The sequence below is a fragment of the Micromesistius poutassou genome (assembly GCF_964030765.1).
Source record: "Micromesistius poutassou genome assembly, chromosome: 7".
Classification (NCBI taxonomy): domain Eukaryota; kingdom Metazoa; phylum Chordata; class Actinopteri; order Gadiformes; family Gadidae; genus Micromesistius; species Micromesistius poutassou.
Genome location: NC_140277.1, coordinates 2,148,641 through 2,169,407, shown reverse-complemented (window position 1 = coordinate 2,169,407; position 20,767 = coordinate 2,148,641). Strand labels below are relative to the sequence as shown.

Here is a 20,767-nt window from a genome sequence, read left to right as displayed (position 1 = left end):
ATGCATTTGAATGAGCAGGAGTGGGCTGATTCCTAGGCCGATAATATTTTCGATGGTGCATTTTAAAATAATGTTTTTCTTCTTTTATTTGACACGGCACAATCACTTCAAACAGGCCGACTATAAACAGATGATCTAAGCCTGGCCGTACAGGCTACACATTCTTGTATTGATTTTCAGATCTAATTCTTACCTAGAACACATAACGGGACGTCTTTAAAATAACCAAGTAGAGAAGGTAGTCCTGCAACACTAGGAGACATGCTATAATCTGAAGTGAATAAGATGGCTAAAACAGCTATGCCACGTGAGCACAGAGGGTTACTCCGGTACCTGGCTGTGTTTATCGAGGCTCTGAAGAGGCCACCAGCCGCAGCTCTGGATCAGGCTGAAGCAGAGGGCCTCCAGACTCCAGGAGGAGATCCAGAGAGCTCTGGGGGCCAACAGCGAGCAGGCCTCGTCCTCTCTGAAGCTCTACCGGTCTATCGGTCTGTTGTCTTTCTGTAGCTCTGTCCGAGTCTTGTTACCACCAGGCTCTGTGATTCATCTTTGTCTTCTCCTCCCCAGAGTCCGAAACAAACTCCAAGCTGTCTGTGCCACGAAAGACGAAGATGAAAAAGGTTTGAAGTCCACTTCCACACTACCGAACAGAGGTGTGTGTTACCATTTACGATATGAAGATAGATAGAATGAAGAAGATACTAAAATTAAAATAACACAGGAAGCAAAGAAACACGTTCCCACAGGCCATTTTTTCAACGTTAACGTCAATAAACCGTTATGAACCACATTGATTTCCAGTTGCACACAGCAAGTAGTATCCTCATTGGAGATGTTCCCCATTCATTCCTGATGTCTCTCCTCAGCACCGGGGCCAGCAGACGACCCCGCTCAACGCCCTACCACCCCGACCACCTGCACCTCAAGCAGGTCCAGCAGGCTGCAGGCGAGGAACATTTTGGGACTGAAGTGAGGCAGCTAGAGGAGGAGATGAAGATGTTTCCTGTTCTCACCAGCGCTGCCGCAGAGATGTAGAACAAAACTGATGCAAACTTGATTTATAATTTTGCTTTGTTGTGTTTAAAAAAAGTGTTTAATTGTAATTATATACCATGCCTATTTTCTGCAGGTATCTTAAAGATCACAGAGAGAGACCACATTAAAGATAATATATTATCATTGTATGGTTTAGTGTGCCTGTTTTTGTGGTTTCCAGGCAGAGTTCCTCCGAGTATCAGCGTTGAACGACCGTCCCAAGATCACAGACACAAGGCAGTTTGTACTTTTTGTCCTACTTTGTCAACAAACACAACCAACTCGGCTCAGCACACGGTGAGATAACGGACACGTAGGCAGAAGATAACAGCAGTCTGCTGTTAAAGAATGCCAGGAGGCGAGGCGTTGAGAGAGTAGGCCTACGTGATGCAACAAGTCTCGTTAGCCAACGTCAGCCAAAGAGAATGTCTTTGCTGTAACAGTTACAAGGTGAAGCTGTGTACCACTGCTCTGTTCTGTGCTGTTCTTATCTGCAGCTGTGGGGCAAAATCTGGACCGCTCTGCCGTCAGAAACAGATTTATCTGTCAGCCAGCATCAACAGGACGATTAACCTTGTTTGTTGGTCTGTAACCAAGTAAAATAGCCCGCCGTATTTGTATTTGGTGAATTACAGCCGAAGACGTCTCTGTTGTTGGACCCCTCTACCACTAGAGGGCAGCAGAACTGAATCAAAGCTTATCAACCAGAGGGAACGCTTTCCCTGTATCACAAAGAGGCTTTAGGAAATAATATGATCAAGATCAAGATGTTGAACTTTCTAGAATATTCTGGTTCAAAGGGAGAGATGTCAGGGACTCACACACTGCGTTTTATAAAGATAATATTTTAATATTATCTCTTATTCAATGATAAAAAGAGGCTATGACCTGTATCAAACCATTGAAGAGAACAGTGGCTTGTTAAAGGTCACATAGTGAAATGTGAGCATTAATTAGCTTGATAGAAAAGGGTAGTAATAGACTGATATATATATATATATATATATACATCAATGTGGTCTTGCTCCATAGGTTTTCTATATCAATGGATATCTTTATATAAATATATATATATATAAAGATGACCATATCAAACACTATGAAACTGCAAGCCTTAATCCTGACTCATAATGAAATTACCTTCACAATTACCCAATTGATTATGTCATAATCACAGAGGATGATTAACGAAGCAGTGAACACGTTGAGGCGTGATAAACAAATCACGGTGCAACGTCATTCGTTCCTTGAAAAGATATAGAGTGACCTTTGCCCCCCCGCCCCCCCTGCCCTCCCAACATACACATACTGTCCCGTTGTTTGGCCCTTCTAATCATCGGTCAAAGTCCCCCCCCCAGCCCGCCAGTCACTAGTGTTGTCGTTCTGCTCTGCCTGCCCCACTCTCCGCATTGTAAACAGCACTGAGGAGGCTTCCCTTCTGTCTCTCCCTACCACCATGCTGCTCCGCCACGGCTCCCTACCCCTCCTCCTGCTCCTCTGGCTGGCCTCGGCTCAGAGCGCCACCCTGGCCACGCTCTTCCAGGCCCAGGAGGAAGTGGACCCCGCCGCCACGGAGCCCGCCCACCCGGCCGGACTCCCCGCCGTCGGGGAGGCCCCGACGGACGCTGCCCCGAACGCCCCGGCGGCAGACGTTCTCGCCGGCCGGCCGGATGCCGGCTCTGAGGTGACTCAGGGATCTACAGAAGCCCAGGAAGCTCCGCCTGGGACCGGAGAAGCCCAGGAGCCTCTGTCTAACTCAATAGAGGCCCAGGAGCCTCTGTCTAACTCAATAGAGGCCCAGGAGCCTCTCCCTGAGACCACAGAAGCCCAGGAGCCTCTCCCTGAGACCGCCGAAGCCCAGGAGCCTCTCCCTGAGACCGCCGAAGCCCAGGAGCCTCTCCCTGAGACCGCAGAAGCCCAGGAACCTCAGCCTGAGACCGCAGAAGCCCAGGAGCCTCTCCCTGAGACCGCAGAAGCCCAGGAACCGCTCCCTGAGACCGCAGAAGCCCGGGACCCTCAGCCTGACACTCTCGTCCCCGATAGTGACGCCGGGACCGCACCGATCCAAAGCGAGACTGCGCAGTCCCAGGATCCCCCAGAGCAGAGGCCGGCGGCCGCGGACCTCTCTGACGACTCCCCGGACGGCCCCGGTCTGTCGCTGCAGGAGACGCTCCCGGAGGAGGAGCGGGGTGAGAGTCTGGGGAACACGGAGCTCCAGGCGGGTAAGGAGGCGGAGGACTCTGGTGGCTGGGGCCTGAGCGGGCTGAGAGGCAGCTTCCAGGCCATCAACGGATACTTTGACTCCATGGTGGAGCTGGTGGGAGGACGCAACGGAGTGTGCCAGTACCGCTGCAGATACGGTGAGTGCTCCGATGCACGCTGTCCTTCACGTGCTGTCAGATGTCGAAGAATACGTGAATGGTCCCGTAGTCGTTGCCCCTTTTGTCCCTTAAACGACTACCTTTCTATGCTGTTCAAAAAAGATCAATTCTCAAGCTAAACTCACTGTAAGTAAGTAGAGTATTTTTTATTTTTTTTTCAAGTAAGTCAGTAAGTGATTACATTGGATTCATGACCCGCAGCAGATGATACGGTCCATTGACCGCGCCGATAGAGCCAGCCACTGGTTATCAGGCCGGGGGCGGTGAAGGCAGAGAGGACCCAGCCGTTACATAACCTATAAATCCAGTCTCAGGGAGGCCACAGATTTCACATGAGGACCTATGGATTAGAATCTGTCTCTGTCTCGCTCTCTCTCTCACTCTTTCTCTCTGTCTCTCTGTCTCTCTCTCACTCACTCTGTTTCGCTCTCTCTTTCTTTTGCTCTCTCACTATGGATTAGAATCTGTGCCTATCTGTCTCTGTCTCTGTCTCACTCACTCACTCTTTCTCCTTCTCTCTGTCTCTGTCTCTCTCTCTCCTTCTCTGACTCTGTGTGTATGTGTGTGTGTCTCTCTCTCTCTCTGTCTCTGTCTCTTCTTTTGCCCTCTCTCTCTCCCTCACTCACACTGTCTCTCTGTCTCTCTCTCATTGCCAGGCTCGGTCCCTCAGCCCCGACCCGACTACCAGCAACCCGAGCCCAACGGCTGCTCCTCGTCTCTGATTGGAATGCAGGTAGAAGGACCTGTATGTCCACCCCACACCACACCACACCTCCACCTCCTCACGCACACCTCAGGACTCTGACCTTAGGACTGAGGCTCTATACACCAGAGGCAGACCTTAGGACTGAGGCTCTATAGACCGGAGGCAGACCTTAGGACTGATGCTCTATAGACCGGAGGCAGACCTTAGGACTGAGGCTCTATAGACCAGAGGCAGACCTTAGGACTGAGGCTCTATAGACCAGAGGCAGACCTTAGGACTGAGGCTCTATAGACCAGAGGCAGACCTTAGGACTGATGCTCTATACACCAGAGGCAGACCTTAGGACTGAGGCTCTATAGACCGGAGGCAGACCTTAGGACTGAGGCTCCATAGACTGGTCACAAGGCAGTATACCTCTGAGCATGTACATGATACGATTGGTATTTCAGCGATCCCCCCCTTGTGTGATAGTGCTGCACCGGCAGCAATAATAGCAGAGGATAGATGTGATCTTGACATGTGTGAGAGACAGAGACAGCGAATAGACCTCTGTTAAATATTGACGTATTATGTTATTATAGTTATTTATGTTAGCATGTCACTTTAGTTGAATGAATATTTCCACACAGTAACGGTAGAGACACTGCATACCTGCTGTATGTCCTGTGATCTTAAAACGTGTGAGAGACAGAGACAGAGAACAGGCCTCTGTTTAATATTGACCTGATGTATTATAGTTATTTAATTTAGCAGGTCACTTTTCAAAAATGAACATTTCCACACAGCAGAGGTAGAGACACTCGCGTACCTGCTGTGTGTGCTGCTGTACACACACCCTGTTCAGACGCGTTCCCTGTGTGTGTGTGTGTGCGTACCAGTTCGACCTGGGCATCCCGGCCATGACCAATTGCTGCAACAAGCTGGACCTGTGCTACGACACGTGCGGCTCCAGCAAGTCCCGCTGCGACTCCAAGTTCCGCTGGTGCCTCCACAGCCTCTGCACCGACCTCAAGAAGAGCCTGGGCTTCGTCTCCCAGGTCAAAGGTGAGCCCTCGTCGCCCCGCTTTGGTCTGGCACTGTGTTCTTCGTCTTTCTTTTACAAATCAGCAGATTATTTGACAGTTTCTTTCTTTACAAATGATACTCTATATGCTTCGTACCAGAGACAAGAATATTCATATAATTCCACATTTAGAGCACTATAATAGTAGTTGCTTAACTACTACTTAGCAGAAGCTTGTATCCAAAGGGACTTAAAGTTGGTTCAGATGCATGTCATCAAGGAGCAGTTAGAGGTTATGGCCCCCGGCGCTATCATTGTAACTCAATTACCATATAAAGTCTTATCTTCCTAATCCCTTCTTTCTCTTTCTACCCTTCCCTCACTCTCTTCCCTCCCTCACTACCTCTCTCCTCCCTCTCTCCCTTCCCTACCCTCTCCTTCCCTCTCTCCCCCCCCCTGCCTCCCTCCCACCCCCTCTCCCCTCCCTCCCCCCTCCCTCCCACCCCCTCTCCCCTCCCTCCCCTCCCCCCTGTCCCTCCCCATGGCGCCGGCCCAGCCTGTGAGTCGGGGGCAGACGCGCTGTACAACACGGTGTGGACGCTGGGCTGCAGGCCCTACATGAACAGCCAGAGGGCGGCGTGCGTCTGCGGGGAGGAGGAGCGCGAGGAGCTGTGATGGAGGGGTGAAAGGCATCTGCCGAGGGCACAAACCAGACGCACGCGTTCCGCGCGTCCACACACTTTATATTTATAGATATTTATTGTTGTTTACGGAAGGGGACAACAATGACGACAGGGCTTATGGGGGAATGCTGAGGTATGTACATCTAGGAAAACGGGTATTGTGTATGAAATATGAGCCACTGTTGTGTTTTCAGTATCTGAACAGGACTTGGTTTTAGTTGTTTTTTGGGTTCTCAACAGTGTTCGTTATTGGATAAATTTGCCATTTGTTCTCAAGGGCAGGATTATGACTCCATTAACATAAATTACTTTGATGACTCGCCTGATAGAGAAGATTTGCCTGATAGAGATAGCACATTTCGGTCTGATTCATTTCCCGTTGTGCGAGGATGAACCGGAGTTAATGACTGCGGAGCTGCTTGTCTCGTCTTGTCGGTGTGTTCACCATCATCAGGCTGCCTCGCTACACTCACCCTCGCAGAGCGGGACGTGTTCGGGCTGCGTCCATTACTGCTACTCAGCAATGTGTCTAATGTAACTTATTATTTCCCTCGTTGTTGGTTTTCTATGAATAAATGCATACGTGATTGTCATTTGTTTTGCATAATTAAGGGCACCTTACTTCTTCAGGCAAGTCGGCGCTTTGCATAATTCTCTAAACGAGACCAAACACTGGGACAAGACACTATTGGTTTAGCCTTTGGTTCCAATTTGAGACCACTGGGAGCAGCAGTGATAAAGGAAAATAATCCATACGTATCAGTCATGGTGTTAACCACACACACACACACACACACACACACACACACACGACCAGACACACACACACACACACACACACGTGTCTATAAGCTGCTAGTTCCATTTGAAATATTAGCCGTGTTTGTAAATATAGGCTGAAGCGGCAATCTGTAATCGGACCGGAGGACGGCGTGCGTACGCGTGGCTGACCTAGAAAAGCCTTTCTCACGCTCCAGCGGTTACAAACGTGCCAAGGAGACTCTCCCGCGGACAATGATTTCTAGTTTCAAGCGTCGCTTTATTCACGGCAAAACTGTTCTGTCAGGAACCACGTCAAGAAGCTGCACAACAACAATAATAACGGCAATAAATGAGACGTATACAGCGCTTTCCTAGGACTCAAAGACGCTTCTGTGTGTGGTGGCTGTGTCGCGTGGTCTGTGACCTGATACTCTGAATAATTATGTCGGTCACCATCTTTGCACGATAACACTGAACCAGAAATACACTCAGGGTCAGGCGGTGTGTTTTGGGTTGTTAGCCTCATTATGGGATAGCTCATCAGCGGGGCCCCCTCAGGGGACGTTTGGCGCTGCGACGGGGGCCGCGGGTGTTCAGGGGTCCGGCAGGATGATGATGGGCCCCCCGCTCAGCACGCGCCGGCCCTGGGGGGCCGTGCTCCACAGCTCCCGGCGCAGGCGGCCCCCGCGGCACGGCTGGGCGCAGCGCGAGTCTCCGGCCCCGCACACCAGCACGTGGCAGTGGAGGAAGACCTCCTGGGGAGCACGCACGCACGCACACACACACACACACACACACACACACACACACACACACACACAGACAGAAACACATATGCACAAACAAACACACACATGTGCACATACACGCACACACGTGCACACACACGTGCACACAAACACACACACAAATGCAAATATGGTTTAACATCAATTGCCAGTTCTTGTATTCAGAGAAAAAGTCCCATAAATAAAATGATAAAAACAATATGGATCTGGAAGGCTCACTCGAGCATAAAGAATGAGCCCTCATATACACGTGACACACACACATTAGCCAGCTGGCTCTCCGCGTGGCGCTCTTACCCGGTTGTCCTTGCCAATGAACTTGAAGACGGGGACTCGGTAGTGTTTGGAGAGAGTGTCCTTGGCCGTGTACTGCTTCACCGTGTCGTCTGATATACACCTGGAAGGCACATCAGTGGTCAGCATGGAAGCATGTCCTAATGCAACGCGGCCTTTAACCAAACAGCGGCTCCGCCTGCACTACAGGTCACCTGAAGCCATTACACATAGATGTGCTTTCATCTAAATATATGGAGAACGATTTTATGTTTATACTTCATTTGCATGATGTCTAAAATAGGCTTTGCAAATGGGAATGGGAGATTTAATTTGCCTTCGAAACCCAAAAACAAGCGCCTCGGAGGTATGAATTCTGCACCTGAGCGACGTTTGTGTTGTTTCTACTCCCGTTCATCAAACAAAAAGCCCTCGGCTGTCTTACATTATTTCATTATCTGAAGGTAAACCTCCACTTCCAAATCACAACAGTGAGTGGCTGCCTCAATACACTTCCAGGGAGCCTTTGAAGTGGATTGGACCCTGATTAAAAAAGACGTTTTCCTGTTTTTCCTGACAACACTGAAATGATGAAGCCTAACTAGACTGTGTCACTTGACAAGCCTCTATATTAACACCCCAAGACATCACCATGAGCTTTGGAGACAGGTAGTGCATGCAGGGCTTTATGATACGGTAACTCGCATATGCGACTTAAAATAGAGCTGTGCTACCGTGAAAAATAACTAAAAACATTAAATATAATCGGAGAAGATGAATAAGTTCGATTATTCATCAATTAGTGTTGATCATTATTGTAGTGTTGTTTTTTCGAGTCGAGGGACGTGACATTTCAGTGTTGACCACTAAGCCAACATAATCATTAACACAGCACACACACACACACACACACACACACACACACACACTCTCTCCCTGCCTCCAAACGCCTGGACCGGCGACCCTCATTAGTGAGACCCGAGCGTGTACCCTCTCCTGAAACCCTCCTGTAATCACCCGTCTTTGATGAGGTAATACTTGAGGGCCTGCTCCGCCTTGGGGCTGGGCGTGGCGAAGCAGCTCTCCACCAGCGCGGCCAGCCCGTCCAGCCTCTCGCGCGGCTCCACGCCGAAGTACAGCGCGTCGTGCAGACGCAGCTGCGGCGGCGCGCGGTAGGGCTCCGCGAAGGCCTCGCTCTTGAAGAGCTCCAGGGTGAAGGGGAACACGCCCTCGCTGTGCCCGGCCAGCTCCAGGGGGGCCGAGCTCCGCAGGCTGGCCTGGTAGCCGTCCGACACCTGGTACTCCCTGGGGAACTCGCAGGTGACGGGCAGCAGGAGCTTGCTGGTGCGGATGATCATGTCTCTGCCGGCCCCGCCGCCGCCGCCGCCGCCTCCCCCGCCCCCGCCGCCGGGGCCCGTCCTGGGGAGCCCCGTCACCAGGTTGGTCCCCACGATTTTGTCGTTGGTGACCTGGGTTGGGGGGCCAGCACTCGGGTTAATGACTGCCGGCGCCGGTCGGGCTGATTCATGTGGGAAAGGTCTGGCACTCTGGATGTGTGGTTCTCAACCTGGGGGTCGGACGGTCTAAGCTGCCGTTTAGTGGGGGCCACGGTCTGGGGAGGTTAGTAACCTCTGCTCTAGATTCAACCGCTGAGTAGATTTGAGCACAACCATGGGAGGAGTAACAAGATAAGTACAACAGCCAAGGTTTTAGAGAGGAAGAATGGAGGGAGTGCTGCATAGCAAGCTCGGGCTTGCTCATTCACAGTCATAACCACAGGTGAAGAAAAAAATTCTAAAACTAAAAAACTATAAAACTATTTAATCAATTGAACTAGGTGTTGAGAACTGACAACAATTGCTGGTAAACTCCTATGCAAAGCATTGCTTTCTTATTTATTACTTGAAGGGTTTTTTTTGGAAGGTTTTATCCTTTTTATTGTAGAGTGAGTAAGACAGGAAGGTATGGGAGAGAGAGGGGGAGACATGCAGCAAAGGACCACGCGCAGGAACCCAACCCCGGACGCTGCGGTAAGGACTGGGCTCAAAGCCACGTTCACACTGTACACCTCCGTCCACGGATGACGGAGGGCGTGTCTGACAATGGGGGACGCGTCGGCCAATGATTGGCCGACGGATCCGTCTCCGCCCGACAAGTTGAACATTTCTCAACTTTTTGACGCTGCCAACGGAGCCGACGGAACGGACAGACCCACAATGCATTTCGAGTGCGCCCCGTGCAAAGTCAATGAGATCCGTCGACGGACGTGTACGGTGTGAACGCGCCCCCCCCCAAAGCATTGCTTTCTTAGGTGAACCTGGAATGTCTTCCACCATGAATAACAATAACCAAGCCCAGATTCAGTGTTACCTCCACCACCGTCCCACAGGTCTTGAGGCTGAAGCTCAGGTTGATGTGCGTGCCGTTGGAGATCCCACGGCAGGTGGAGTTGGACAGGAAGAGGTCCAGGCCCTCCACCAGGTCCTTAGGGACGGACACCTTGATGCAGCTGGGGTCGCACTGGACGGGCACTGCAGAGCCCAGCACAGAGGTGACGACACTCGCTAATGTAGCGCATGATCACACATCTCCCACATCTCATACGTACAGACGTACACACACACGTTCAATATGTCTTTCAGGTGTGGTCGCCTTGAACTTAGATCAACGGTTTCTGATGTGATCTGTGTGATACAAACATACAGACACGCGTGAATGCGGTCGCACACACGCACACACACACACACACACACACAAACACACACACATTACCCTGACAGGTACGGTTGTCCTCGCCCAGTTTGAGCCCGCGTGGACAGCGACATTCATGGGAGTCCAGCAGGGAGACGCAGCTGTGGCTGCAGCCTCCATTGCTGGCCGGACATCCTTCCAGCTCTGCTCGGAGCAAGGGGGAGGTGGAAGGTGGTCAAGCACAGTTGGGGGAGGGTGTTCACATCTTGTGTGTGAATGTGGATTTGGTTACGTAAACGCTACCTCTGCACTTGTGTCCATCTGCGGCGAGGACACGCCCTGGTCCGCACGCACAACGCCACGAGCCTTTGGTGTTCTCACACACCTCCGAGCAGCCACCGTTCCCCTTATCGCACTCGTTCACATCTTGGCGTTAAAGAAAAAATATTGAAGCAAACTTTGCCGTTATCGTGAGTCATTGCTAATGAACAAACCAGCTTCAATACCAGAACAAGAAGAAATGGAGAAACAGTGTGGAGGGTCAAACATTCAAGAAGAAATTTTGAGAGAACAAGATAAAACAAATAAGATGCAAAGAACAATACAATCGACAAAATTAGAAAGAAAATATAATAAAATCTTGATTTTTTTTCCCTCTGCGTTCGTGTCCTTATTTTTATCATTCGGTCAATCCTCCCTCTTCTATTGTCATACTGGAAAATGTCCTCTTTTTCATAAAAAAAGAGGACAACATGGAGAATGAGAAAAAAATGGTGTGGTCGGTTTTTCAAAAGCTGTTCCTCCTAGCACTTAACACACGCATCCTATTAGGCAAAGTAGACACACTACTTCATAAAAAATGACTCTGACTGAAAGTTAAAAGGAACACACTTACCTGATAGCTGACTAACAAGTTAATGACATTTGTTGGAGCTTAGCCGGTTCTGATTACATATTCATCAATCAATGCATCAGATATGCGGTCAAGTGAGGCCTCTACGAAGTGCCTTCAGCAGTGCTCTCCATCTAGCATGCTAATTCTACCACCCTACCGCCGTACCACAGTGGGCTGGGTCCACTCATATCTGCCGTCCACCCGTGACTGACTTGTTATTGATTGTGCTGGATTAAACACCCACATTATCGGTTGTGTTGCGGCACATTTGATATAATTTGGCAGTTAAGTGAGAGAAATAGGTCTGGTGTAAAAGTCATATCCCATTACACTACCTAATGAAAAGCTATTAGTGTTACGAGTAAAAAATAAAAAAGCTTCCAAAAGAGAAAAGCTGGATTGATGCTCTGGTTTATTAATGATGAGCTGTGTACGGGGGATGTGAAATTCACTAATGTCCACTGACGGACATTAGTTTTCCTGAAAAACATCCCTGGTGTCTGCCTCTTCCTGTCCCTCCATTTTGGGACATGTTTCCCTGTGTTGTGCTGCCGTTTTATCAGTGACCTCCCTTCCTCCCCTCTGTCCTCCCTCCCTCCCTCCCTCCCTCCCGACTCACCCAGGCATGTCTGGCGGTCGGGTCCCAGGGTCGTCCCCGCCGCGCACTGACAATCAGACTCTGGACAATGGGGGCCCTTGCACTCCACCTCGTCGCAGATGTCATAGAAATCTGTACAAGGGAACAGACACCAAACTTAAGGCATGCACTTATTGTATGTGGTGTTTAGTAATAGTACTTAGTTATCTAGCATCTTATCCTAGCTATATTTTTTGTGTATATATATATATACCTACAGTATATGTATATATTTTTTCACTTTGTTATGACAAATGTACTATGTATGTATGTCGCTTGGGATAAAGGAGTCTGCTGAATGCACTAAATGTAAAATGTAAATGTCAAACCCACGGGGTATTGGCGAATATTTCCACCACCGCAATTATGTAAATACGCTCAAAAAAGGTGCGAGGCGACCACGTACGGCCGCAGTAGACGTGGAAGCAGACGGGCGGCCGGGGCAGGCGGTAGACGTAGTACCCCCCCGTGCAGGCCTTCACGTCCACGCTGGTGTTCCACTGGCAGCAGTTGTCGTTGTAGCTGGCGCACACCGGCCGAGAGACTATGCCCTGTTCCGGCTCTGGGTGGGTGCCATTGAGCCAGATGGGAGCGTGAGTGCCGCAGTGATTCTCGGCGATGCAGAAGGTCGGCATGGCGTCCCCGGCCATGCCCGTGAAGCGGTACCACTCGCCGGACATGTGGCCGTCGCAGAGGGGGACGCCGGCCGACTGGTTGATGTGGTGGTCGGTGTTGCGCCAGGGCTCGTTCAGGCTGGTGTAGGCCGAGCACGGGTCCAGGACTGTGCCCGGGGGGGTGCATGAGAGACAGAGAGGTTTTAGATTAGGACCTCACCCTGACTGGGAGCATGCTTTGTGTGAAAGAGAAACAGAGTGGCCCTGTTTCAGGTTGGATAGAAAGGGCTTTGGGTTGGTTAGAGAGGACTGCTATGCTGGTATTGAGGTCATTATTTGAAGACATTGAGGTACAAAATCGATGTGGGTTTAGATAAACACCTAAAACGCCTTGCATGCTCATGGTGTCTCACTGTTGCCCTCTTTACTGTCTCAATGGATTGTCAACACGGAGCCAATTTCACTCGACCAAGGGGGAAATAAGCCATCAGCTTAGCTTAAGAGTCTGTATCTATGCAAGCTCCTTCAATGTAAAGACCCCTTTTTTTGTTACTGAAGCCGGCGTTGCAGCGTCAGGAGCATAACACACTGAGACGAGGAGCCAAAGTGCAGCAAAACCGCAATCAATAGGCTCTCCTCTCTCCATTCCATGGGCTCTCTGAACAACAATCTAATTAAGAGGCCGCCTTGAGTAGGAGAGGGCAAGCCGCCGTGGTGGGGTAGTCATGACAAACGATGCAGGGGGAGGGCAGGAGTGCGTGTTAATCACAGGGCATGAGATTCTCGGGGGAGAGGGTGGAGGAGGGTCAGAAACCACAGAGACTAATCCTCTCAGCTGTACGGTGATTTCACTCACATGAGAGCATAACGTTACTTTGTGATCGAAATCACAGACGAGCTGTACCCACAGCCGGGATCTTACAGCAGTGCACCCAATCAGGATGACCCCTGAGCTAAGACAGAGTCGTCAGAAACACGACAAGGACTTATTTTGACAGTACCTTTTTGTGCAGTATCTTGGGAACTACTTGAAGGTAAAGGAGTTTTGAAGGAGGGTGGGATGTTGGAGGGTTAAACTGAAAGATACACTGAACATGCAAATACCACCTCATTTACCACCACCCAGGATATAACGGTATTCTTGCCAATTAGAACTACAAACATCATCCCTGGCTGCAATTATAACTGTGGTTATAATGAGATCAGGGTTATAATAGGTTATCACAAACACGCCTGATTAGAATATGCAAAGAAATCCTAATTAACCCAGACCTCCCAAGTTCGATTGAAGGCTTTGAGAGCAGGGAACACATTTTATTGCAGTGAAATAAATATTTACTCATATTTATTTTCTGAGAACCCATCCACTTCCTGCTCCCTGGCTGGGCCTCTGATAAGGCTCCATCTATCTTCCCTCTACCTTCTCTCCCCCCCGATTGCTTCTCGTGGATCAATCGGTGTCCAGGCTAGCTGACGCTAGTATAAACAGCTGTTTATTCAGAGACCTTCCACTGAGACCGAGTGAGTTCCAGCTACGACAAGCACCGTAGGGCACTAGGACAGCGTTGGCTCCAGCGACTCGTGTTAATTGAGGGTCTAAATCTTCCTGCGAGAGCCAGGAGTGACTTCAAATGGCCATTAAGAGAGCAGCCAGCCTGGTGGCCGACAGAGAGGCAACACTCCCACCAATGAATGAGGTTCAACACGACCTGTCGATGGAATAGATCTATCTATGGTTTCACTTCATCACTAAGTCTTGTCCCTCAATCCTTCGGATCCAGCAATATAGTCTAGTCGTAATCCCCATAGGCCCAATAGTAAACCTAGAAATGTTGAGTACCCTAAAGTTTTATTGCAGAAATGTCATCTATAGACCTAGTGGATGGAATTTAATTTGGTTGCTAAAAGTTGCACTTTGAACAATTTGCATAATTAGCACAATAAGCCAATAAAGTCAAGACACCACAGGTGAATAGGGTAAAATAAATAAAAAATAGATATCACCATGAAACCTTCTCAGTTGATTACTTATGTTAAGATGAGAAAAAAATGTATTGCATGTTTTTTGTATTTTAATGTTTACATATGCAAATTAGGCCCTATCTCATTAAATATGCTCTAATTTGCATACACACAAAATCTGATCATGTGATCAAGCCAGGCTCAAAATTATTTTTCCAATGGGGACTGAGTTGGTGAAAACCTTTAAGGAACCTGGTAAGGAGGCAGTATTGACACATTAGACCATTGCTAGATTCAGTGGTCCAGTCTCTAATCTATACAATTTTACAATACGATATGAGTTATTGTTTTATTGATCAGGGTATGGTATTAGATATTTAGCTTTTACTTTTCAATAACCTATTTAGTCCAGACACTGAATTTCACGGTCACTTGCTATTGTACTCTCCACTTGATCACTTTACTCTCCCACTGTGAATGACAATACCTCTAACATCGACATTTCCATCTGGAGTTTAACTACAAACTACATGTGGATAAATAAATTAATGAATAACACTCCAGATCTACAGTCGCAGCTAAAAGCCTCCCAAACTTAAAAAAGCTTCCTCCAACTGATTCATCTTCAGGTCATGTTGTGGACGGCTGCAGGTCAGAGAGAGCCTCCTGCAAAGGCCAGAGACGTCACAAAGTTTGGATGGAAGGTTGCTAATGAAGAGGCTGTCATGTCATGCCCGCTCTTACCATCCAGGCAGTGGCTCCAGTAAATCTACTTGATGTCACCAGCTGTAGCTGCAGCACATTGAAGGCCTGCAGCAAAGGAAACCAGCTGCCATGCTGCAAGTCTCAGTTGGACTGACTACTGCAAGTGTGAAGGGGGTGAGGTCTGCTGCTGCAACTATTTGATGAGATAGGGCCTAATTTGCATATTTAAACATTAAGATACAAAAAACGTGCAATACATTTTTCTCATCTTAACATAAGTAATCAACTGAGAAAGTTTCATGGTGATATCTATTATTTAAATTTTTTATACTATTCACCTGTGGTGTCTTGACTTTATTGGCTTATTATGCTAAGTTAAGTTAAATTAGTTAAATTCCATCCATTAGGCCTATAGATGACATTTCTGCAATAAAACTTTAGGGTACTCAACATTTCTGGGTTCAAGAAATTAGGACTAGACTAATATGCAATAACGCAGTTACAAATCGACCATGGACAAAATCAACCATTTTTTATCTGATTGTGTATATGATCGTTTTGTATGAATGGAAGGTGTTGCACTTACCGTTATCTGTGCCTGCAGGGGGACCTGCGTTCAGGAATATTAAGGTAGCCACAAAGGATATCATTGTCCTCTCTCTGTACTAGGTTTAATCCAACCTCAGACTTCTGCATATGTGTGCCATTTACAGAGGAACCAGCTCTTTAATATAGGCACCTTATCTCCATGAATGTGCCTGAGCCCCCCTGTGTGTGTGTGTGTGTGTGTGTGTGTGTGTGTGTGTGTGTGTGTGTGTGTGTGTGGTATTTACAGTCTACCTCACCTTGGCCCCTGTGACAGTGTCCTCCATCCTGGAAGAGGCGTCCTTATCCTTCATTGTTCTCTCAGCCTCTCTGGTCCATATGGCCTATCTGGAGGACACACGGTAGACCTTTCAACCTCCGTCACACCTCCATTTCATCACCATTCTCTTCTTCATCCGAGGAGGGCCCGTCCTTAATATTTAAATCTTTTAATCTTTTTTTTTTAATATTCTTCCAGGGTACCTTTCTTTGCAACCCTCAATGGTATATTATATTGCATTATTTTAAAGCGTTGGATTTATTTTTATACGCTATTACTTTGAAATCCCCACTTCAGGTGCCCATATCGCGCCCCCCTGTCCCAGCAGTACTCACAGAGACCACAGTTAGAGCGGGGCAATACGATGTGGCGTTAAACAGGCAGCCGGGGGAGCCACTGAAGCACATTATGTTGAGAGGACAACGCAGGAGCGCCTCAGAGCCTGGCTCTCATTAACAGAAGAACAACATGGAACTACATCTAAACACCACTCGAGGAATACACAGACTCTTGGTCAGCAAGGCATACAGTGGAACGGGAGCCTATCAATTCAGAGCGGTAAAACTAATCGGATTAGCGACGCTTGCATTCATTTACATATTCTTCGCATCATTTTTTGCTCATTAAAATGGATGCACACACGACTCGAAATACTGGGTCTGAACATCGTTTAACATCACGTCACTCTTGCAGATATTGAATCATATCACATTATGTTGCGGTTGCGGTAGGCCTATTTGTTGTTTGCGTTGCAAAGAATTAAGAATTAATTTTAGGGTAAGACCATCACCAGATGGTCGTCCCAGAGTGACTATAAATTGCCAGAACAATTGATAGAAGATGGACAGGTTGTATACAAACAACATGTCCTGTGGGCCTATCTTCATAGGATGTCCTGAGACTCAGGAAGCTCTGAGGGTCAAGGACAAAATGGAGCACTGATCAGGACCTTGAGCAAGGCACAGCCCTGACTGGGAACATCTTTATCTCACGGTGTGTCTCCAACCGACACAGGCCAGCACAAAGATACTCAAACGCCAGACCCCCAATTTCCAAAAACTGGATAAGGATTTTATTGATAACTGAATTACATATCTCTTTTATACATATTTCATAAATGATACATGAATTTTACATTTTCTCTTTTTTTGCCAACATTACAGCATCAGATGTCGAGAGAAAAAACAAAAACTCATTAGGAAAAGGAAAGAATAAAAAGGTCAGAATGAAGTACGAGATTTTCTCAATCCATATTCGACTTCACTCTTTAGGCAATTTGAACGTATTGTAAGTGCACACAAACAAAGATATCTGATAAACAAACACACGTCCAAAAAATAAAAGAATTATGAAATAAGAAAAAAGGGGAGGGGGAGGGGGGGGGGTGGGGATTTGACTGTCAATGTAAACCAAAGGAGCAGGAGGGGTGAGTGGAAACGGGAGGGGGGGGAGGATAGAGGAGGTGAACCCCGACATGCCAACAGATCTCACTGTGCTAAATATCCCCTTCTGGACTTCTGTCCAGGATGGGCAGATGGGCGTAGATTGGGGCTGCACCAAAAACAGAGGTTCTCTTGTTGCCTATGTGGGGAATAGAGGTGGATCCAGGCTACATGTCTAAAACTGGGGGTGGGGGGTGGGGGTGGGGGCAGGGTGGGGGTGATGGGGGCACAGGGACAAGGTAAAGAAAACTTCAAAAGGTAATTGAAGGGTGATGGGCCGCAGCCAGTTCGCCGCGAAGAAAGTACGATTTTTGGCAGGGCGCAAATTCTCCCCGGCTAGGTTATGTCTACAAACCACATCCTTTAAATTATCGCTGCACTTTTCTTATTTTTTTTTTTTTGGGATGAATCAGCTTTTTAATTTGTACATATTTTCCCATGTAAACATACATTCATGCAACACCCGCTTGAGAATAATAAGGTTCCCTATACTTGATATATTTTGTTTTACAAAAAAAAGAATAAGAGGTCAAACCAAGAGTGATACGGCGCAAGGGAGGGAGGGAGGGGGAGAGGGGGTGGAACCCAAGGGGGAAGGAAGGTGACAATGTCGAGACGTCTCGTCTAAAGAAAAGAAAAACAGCCATTCGGCGAGGGGGTTGGACCCCAGATAAACTTCAAAACTCCTGTTCAATCACATCCCCTTGGAAACAGCATGCGTGTGTGTGTGTGTGTGTGTGTGCGCCATGTCTCAGGAGGTGTAAGCAATGGGATCGTAATGAGGTGGTGTTGGTGTTGGTGGTGGTGGGGGATGAACAGAGTTGTCTAGCAGTGATGAGAAGGTGATGTTTTGATGATCCGTGCGCACCAGTGGAACCACAATAATGCACACACCCGCCCACACACACACACACAAAGACACAGGGTGCCCTCTCCTCTGGTCTTGACTTTGCTTTTGAATATATATTAAAGCTTAACTTTCATCCTGATATTCCCACTGGCCTCATTTCGTGTTAATATCCAATTCCATCAGAAAATGTAAAAAGGCACCAGTCCGCTTTGAGATCGCAAACATACACACACACACACACACACACACAGACCCCACCGAGTAGCGTGACTAATCAATGACTACTGATTTCAATGAATAAGTTGCGGATGTGTGGGAGAAAACAAACATGCAAAAAATAAAATAAAACGAAAATCGCTTGAATCAGCCCACACAGCAACCCCTTTATAAGCAGCTCTCAGATCAGTGTATGCACCCCGACGCGCAGCAGAAAGAAAACCGTGTGGTCGACTCATGCTTCCAACACACACACACACACACAGGGCTGTCGGGTCATCGCTAAAGCCTCATCGATTCAGAATGTGGTAAAAAAAAAAATAATAATAATCGACTTTGAGAGCCGGTCAGACACGACCGCAATGAGTCAGAACAGCGATCCTATCCAGACGCCACAAAAAAACAAAACCTAGGCGAAAGCGACACACGCTTTTTTCGCTTGATGTCAACCCAAAAGATGGACAACATAGATATGGCTTTTGTCTGCGAAAACAACCCCTTAGCAGGGGGGAGGGTGGGGAGGGTTCAATGGGAGCTATATGTGGCAAAGAAACCTAATCCAATCAAGTACAAAATTGCAACGATGCTCCTACACATTCACAAGTTTCTACTGAGGGCATACCACAGCATGCAGTCGACCTCGCTTTACCACTGGGAGAGCGAGGGGCATTACAGCAACAGTGGGGGGGGGAGAAATCTGATGTTACAACACGGCCGAAGTAACGCAAAGTTTACACGTCGTGACGTCGTGTAAAGGCCTTCGGATGAGGTGCACTGGTATCTTTTAGTCGACGGTTTCGAGCGTAAAACCAACCTAAGGGGATCACAGGGTGGCCACCGTCTCTGGGGAGAGTCTCTTCATCAGAGACGCTGTTCTTCCTGCACTTTAATTTGACCTTTTTAAGGCCTCCTGTTTTGTGTTTTTTAAATAAGTGTTTAAGTGTCACAAAAAAGGTGGCAGAGATGTCGTGCCGAACTATTACGCATCGGTCAACCACACTTTATAGACGGCCCACCCTGTCCGGAGACAGAGTGTCTGTTCTGTTCAACGGCGCTCTGCTGGCAACGTCCTGGGAAATAAGTGTAGTCACTATCGGACTTTAGCCGCCGACGGAGAAATGCTTTATTTGTAGTTATTAAAGGTCTTAAGCTCTAACATACATAGAACTCAATCCAAAGAAAGTCAAACGTGCCTGTGTGTGTGTGTGTGTGTGTGTGTGTGTGTGTGTGTGTGTGTGTGTGTGTGTGTGTGTGTGTGTGTGTGTGTGTGTGTGTGTGTGTGTGTGTGTGTGTGAGATCGCAGTGGGCAGTGTACAATTGAAGATAATCGATAAAATAAACGACTATACCGATGTAAGATCTCTCCTCCCCCCACCCCCCGAGGGGGAAAAAACTAGCCTCTGTTCATTGATTTGATTGTATATAGTTTTATATATATATATATATATAGATATTTATATTACTTTTTTTTTTTCTCATAACAAATATACTATGGCTTTCAAAATAAAAAGTGCCAAAATATTTTTTTGGAGTAAGAGAACACACAGTGATGTTGTTTTCGGTAGTACTGGTGGTCCGTGGGCAGCTGGCCCTTACAAGAGGCCACGCCCCCCCTCCAAGCAAGGGGCCCTAACGAGAGGCCACGCCCCCCCATCAAGCAAGGGGCCCTAACGAGACGCCACGCCCCCCCTCCAAGCAAGGGGCCCTAACGAGAGGCCACGCCCCCCCCTCCAAGCAAGGGGCCCTAACGAGAGGCCACGCCCCCGGTCAAGCAAGAGGCCCTAACGAGAGGCCACGCCCCCGGTCAAAGCAAGGGGCCCTAACGAGAGGCCACGCCCCCCCTCCAAGCAAGAGGCCCTAACGAGAGGCCACGCCCCCATCAAAGCAAGGGGCCCTAACGAGAGGCCACGCCCCCATCAAAGCAAGGGGCCCTAACGAGAGGCCACGCCCCCGGTCAAAGCAAGGGGCCCTAACGAGAGGCCACGCCCCCGGTCAAAGCAAGGAGAGACAGAGAGACAGAGAGACAGAGAGAGAGAGAGAGAGAGAGAGAGAGAGAGAGAGAGAGAGAGAGAGAGGGATTGATTGAGGCTGTTGACATTCTCAGCCTCTCAGAGGGCCCCCTGGTGGTCCGACCGCCTGGGGGGGCCCAGTCGTGTGAAAGGGGTGGGGGGAGAGGTGTGTGTTTGTGTGTGTGTCATTGTGTGCGTGTGTGTAGGGGGGTGGGCATCCTCGTAAACTTGTTTTCAAAGGATGGAGTCC

General features: G+C 48.4%; 2 protein-coding genes across 5 annotated transcripts; one reads left to right on the top strand and one right to left on the bottom strand.

The window, feature by feature from the left end:
- The first annotated feature begins 2,429 nt into the window (after positions 1-2,429).
- Positions 2,430-6,693, top strand: pla2g12b (phospholipase A2, group XIIB). 4 transcript variants are annotated; one of them, XM_084470624.1, is made up of 4 exons: positions 2,430-3,395; positions 4,073-4,149; positions 5,001-5,166; positions 5,682-6,693. In XM_084470624.1, exons 1-4 carry the CDS (start codon positions 2,492-2,494, stop codon positions 5,798-5,800), a joined length of 1,266 nt encoding a protein of 421 aa, XP_084326750.1. In that variant the 5' UTR covers positions 2,430-2,491; the 3' UTR covers positions 5,801-6,693. The 4 variants fall into 4 exon arrangements, with proteins under 4 accessions (XP_084326750.1, XP_084326749.1, XP_084326748.1 ...); XM_084470623.1 differs by having other exon boundaries at positions 4,073-4,161; XM_084470622.1 differs by lacking the exon at positions 5,682-6,693 and having other exon boundaries at positions 5,001-5,520.
- Positions 6,694-6,826: 133 nt separating this feature from the next.
- Positions 6,827-15,877, bottom strand: oit3 (oncoprotein induced transcript 3). The gene is made up of 9 exons (XM_084470609.1): positions 15,722-15,877; positions 12,261-12,635; positions 11,837-11,947; positions 10,626-10,748; positions 10,404-10,526; positions 10,002-10,162; positions 8,649-9,100; positions 7,656-7,755; positions 6,827-7,325 (listed from the first exon to the last, which is right to left on the bottom strand). The coding sequence occupies exons 1-9, from the start codon at positions 15,783-15,785 to the stop codon at positions 7,164-7,166; spliced, it is 1,671 nt and encodes a 556-aa protein (XP_084326735.1). The 5' UTR covers positions 15,786-15,877; the 3' UTR covers positions 6,827-7,163.
- Between the last annotated feature and the right edge of the window lie 4,890 nt (positions 15,878-20,767).

Bases quoted from the DNA above. Each gene is read 5' to 3' on its own strand.
- pla2g12b (XM_084470621.1), top strand. From the start codon at position 2,492: ATGCTGCTCCGCCACGGCTCCCTACCCCTCCTCCTGCTCCTCTGGCTG. The intron at 3,396-4,072 runs GTGAGTGCTCCG...TCTCATTGCCAG, and splicing joins CCAGTACCGCTGCAGATACG to GCTCGGTCCCTCAGCCCCGA. The intron at 4,162-5,000 runs GTATGTCCACCC...TGTGCGTACCAG, and splicing joins GAATGCAGGTAGAAGGACCT to TTCGACCTGGGCATCCCGGC.
- oit3 (XM_084470609.1), bottom strand. From the start codon at position 15,785: ATGATATCCTTTGTGGCTACCTTAATATTCCTGAACGCAGGTCCCCCT. The intron at 11,948-12,260 runs GTACGTGGTCGC...TCCCTTGTACAG, and splicing joins CTTCCACGTCTACTGCGGCC to ATTTCTATGACATCTGCGAC. The intron at 10,163-10,403 runs GTAATGTGTGTG...TGGGCTCTGCAG, and splicing joins GGACAACCGTACCTGTCAGG to TGCCCGTCCAGTGCGACCCC.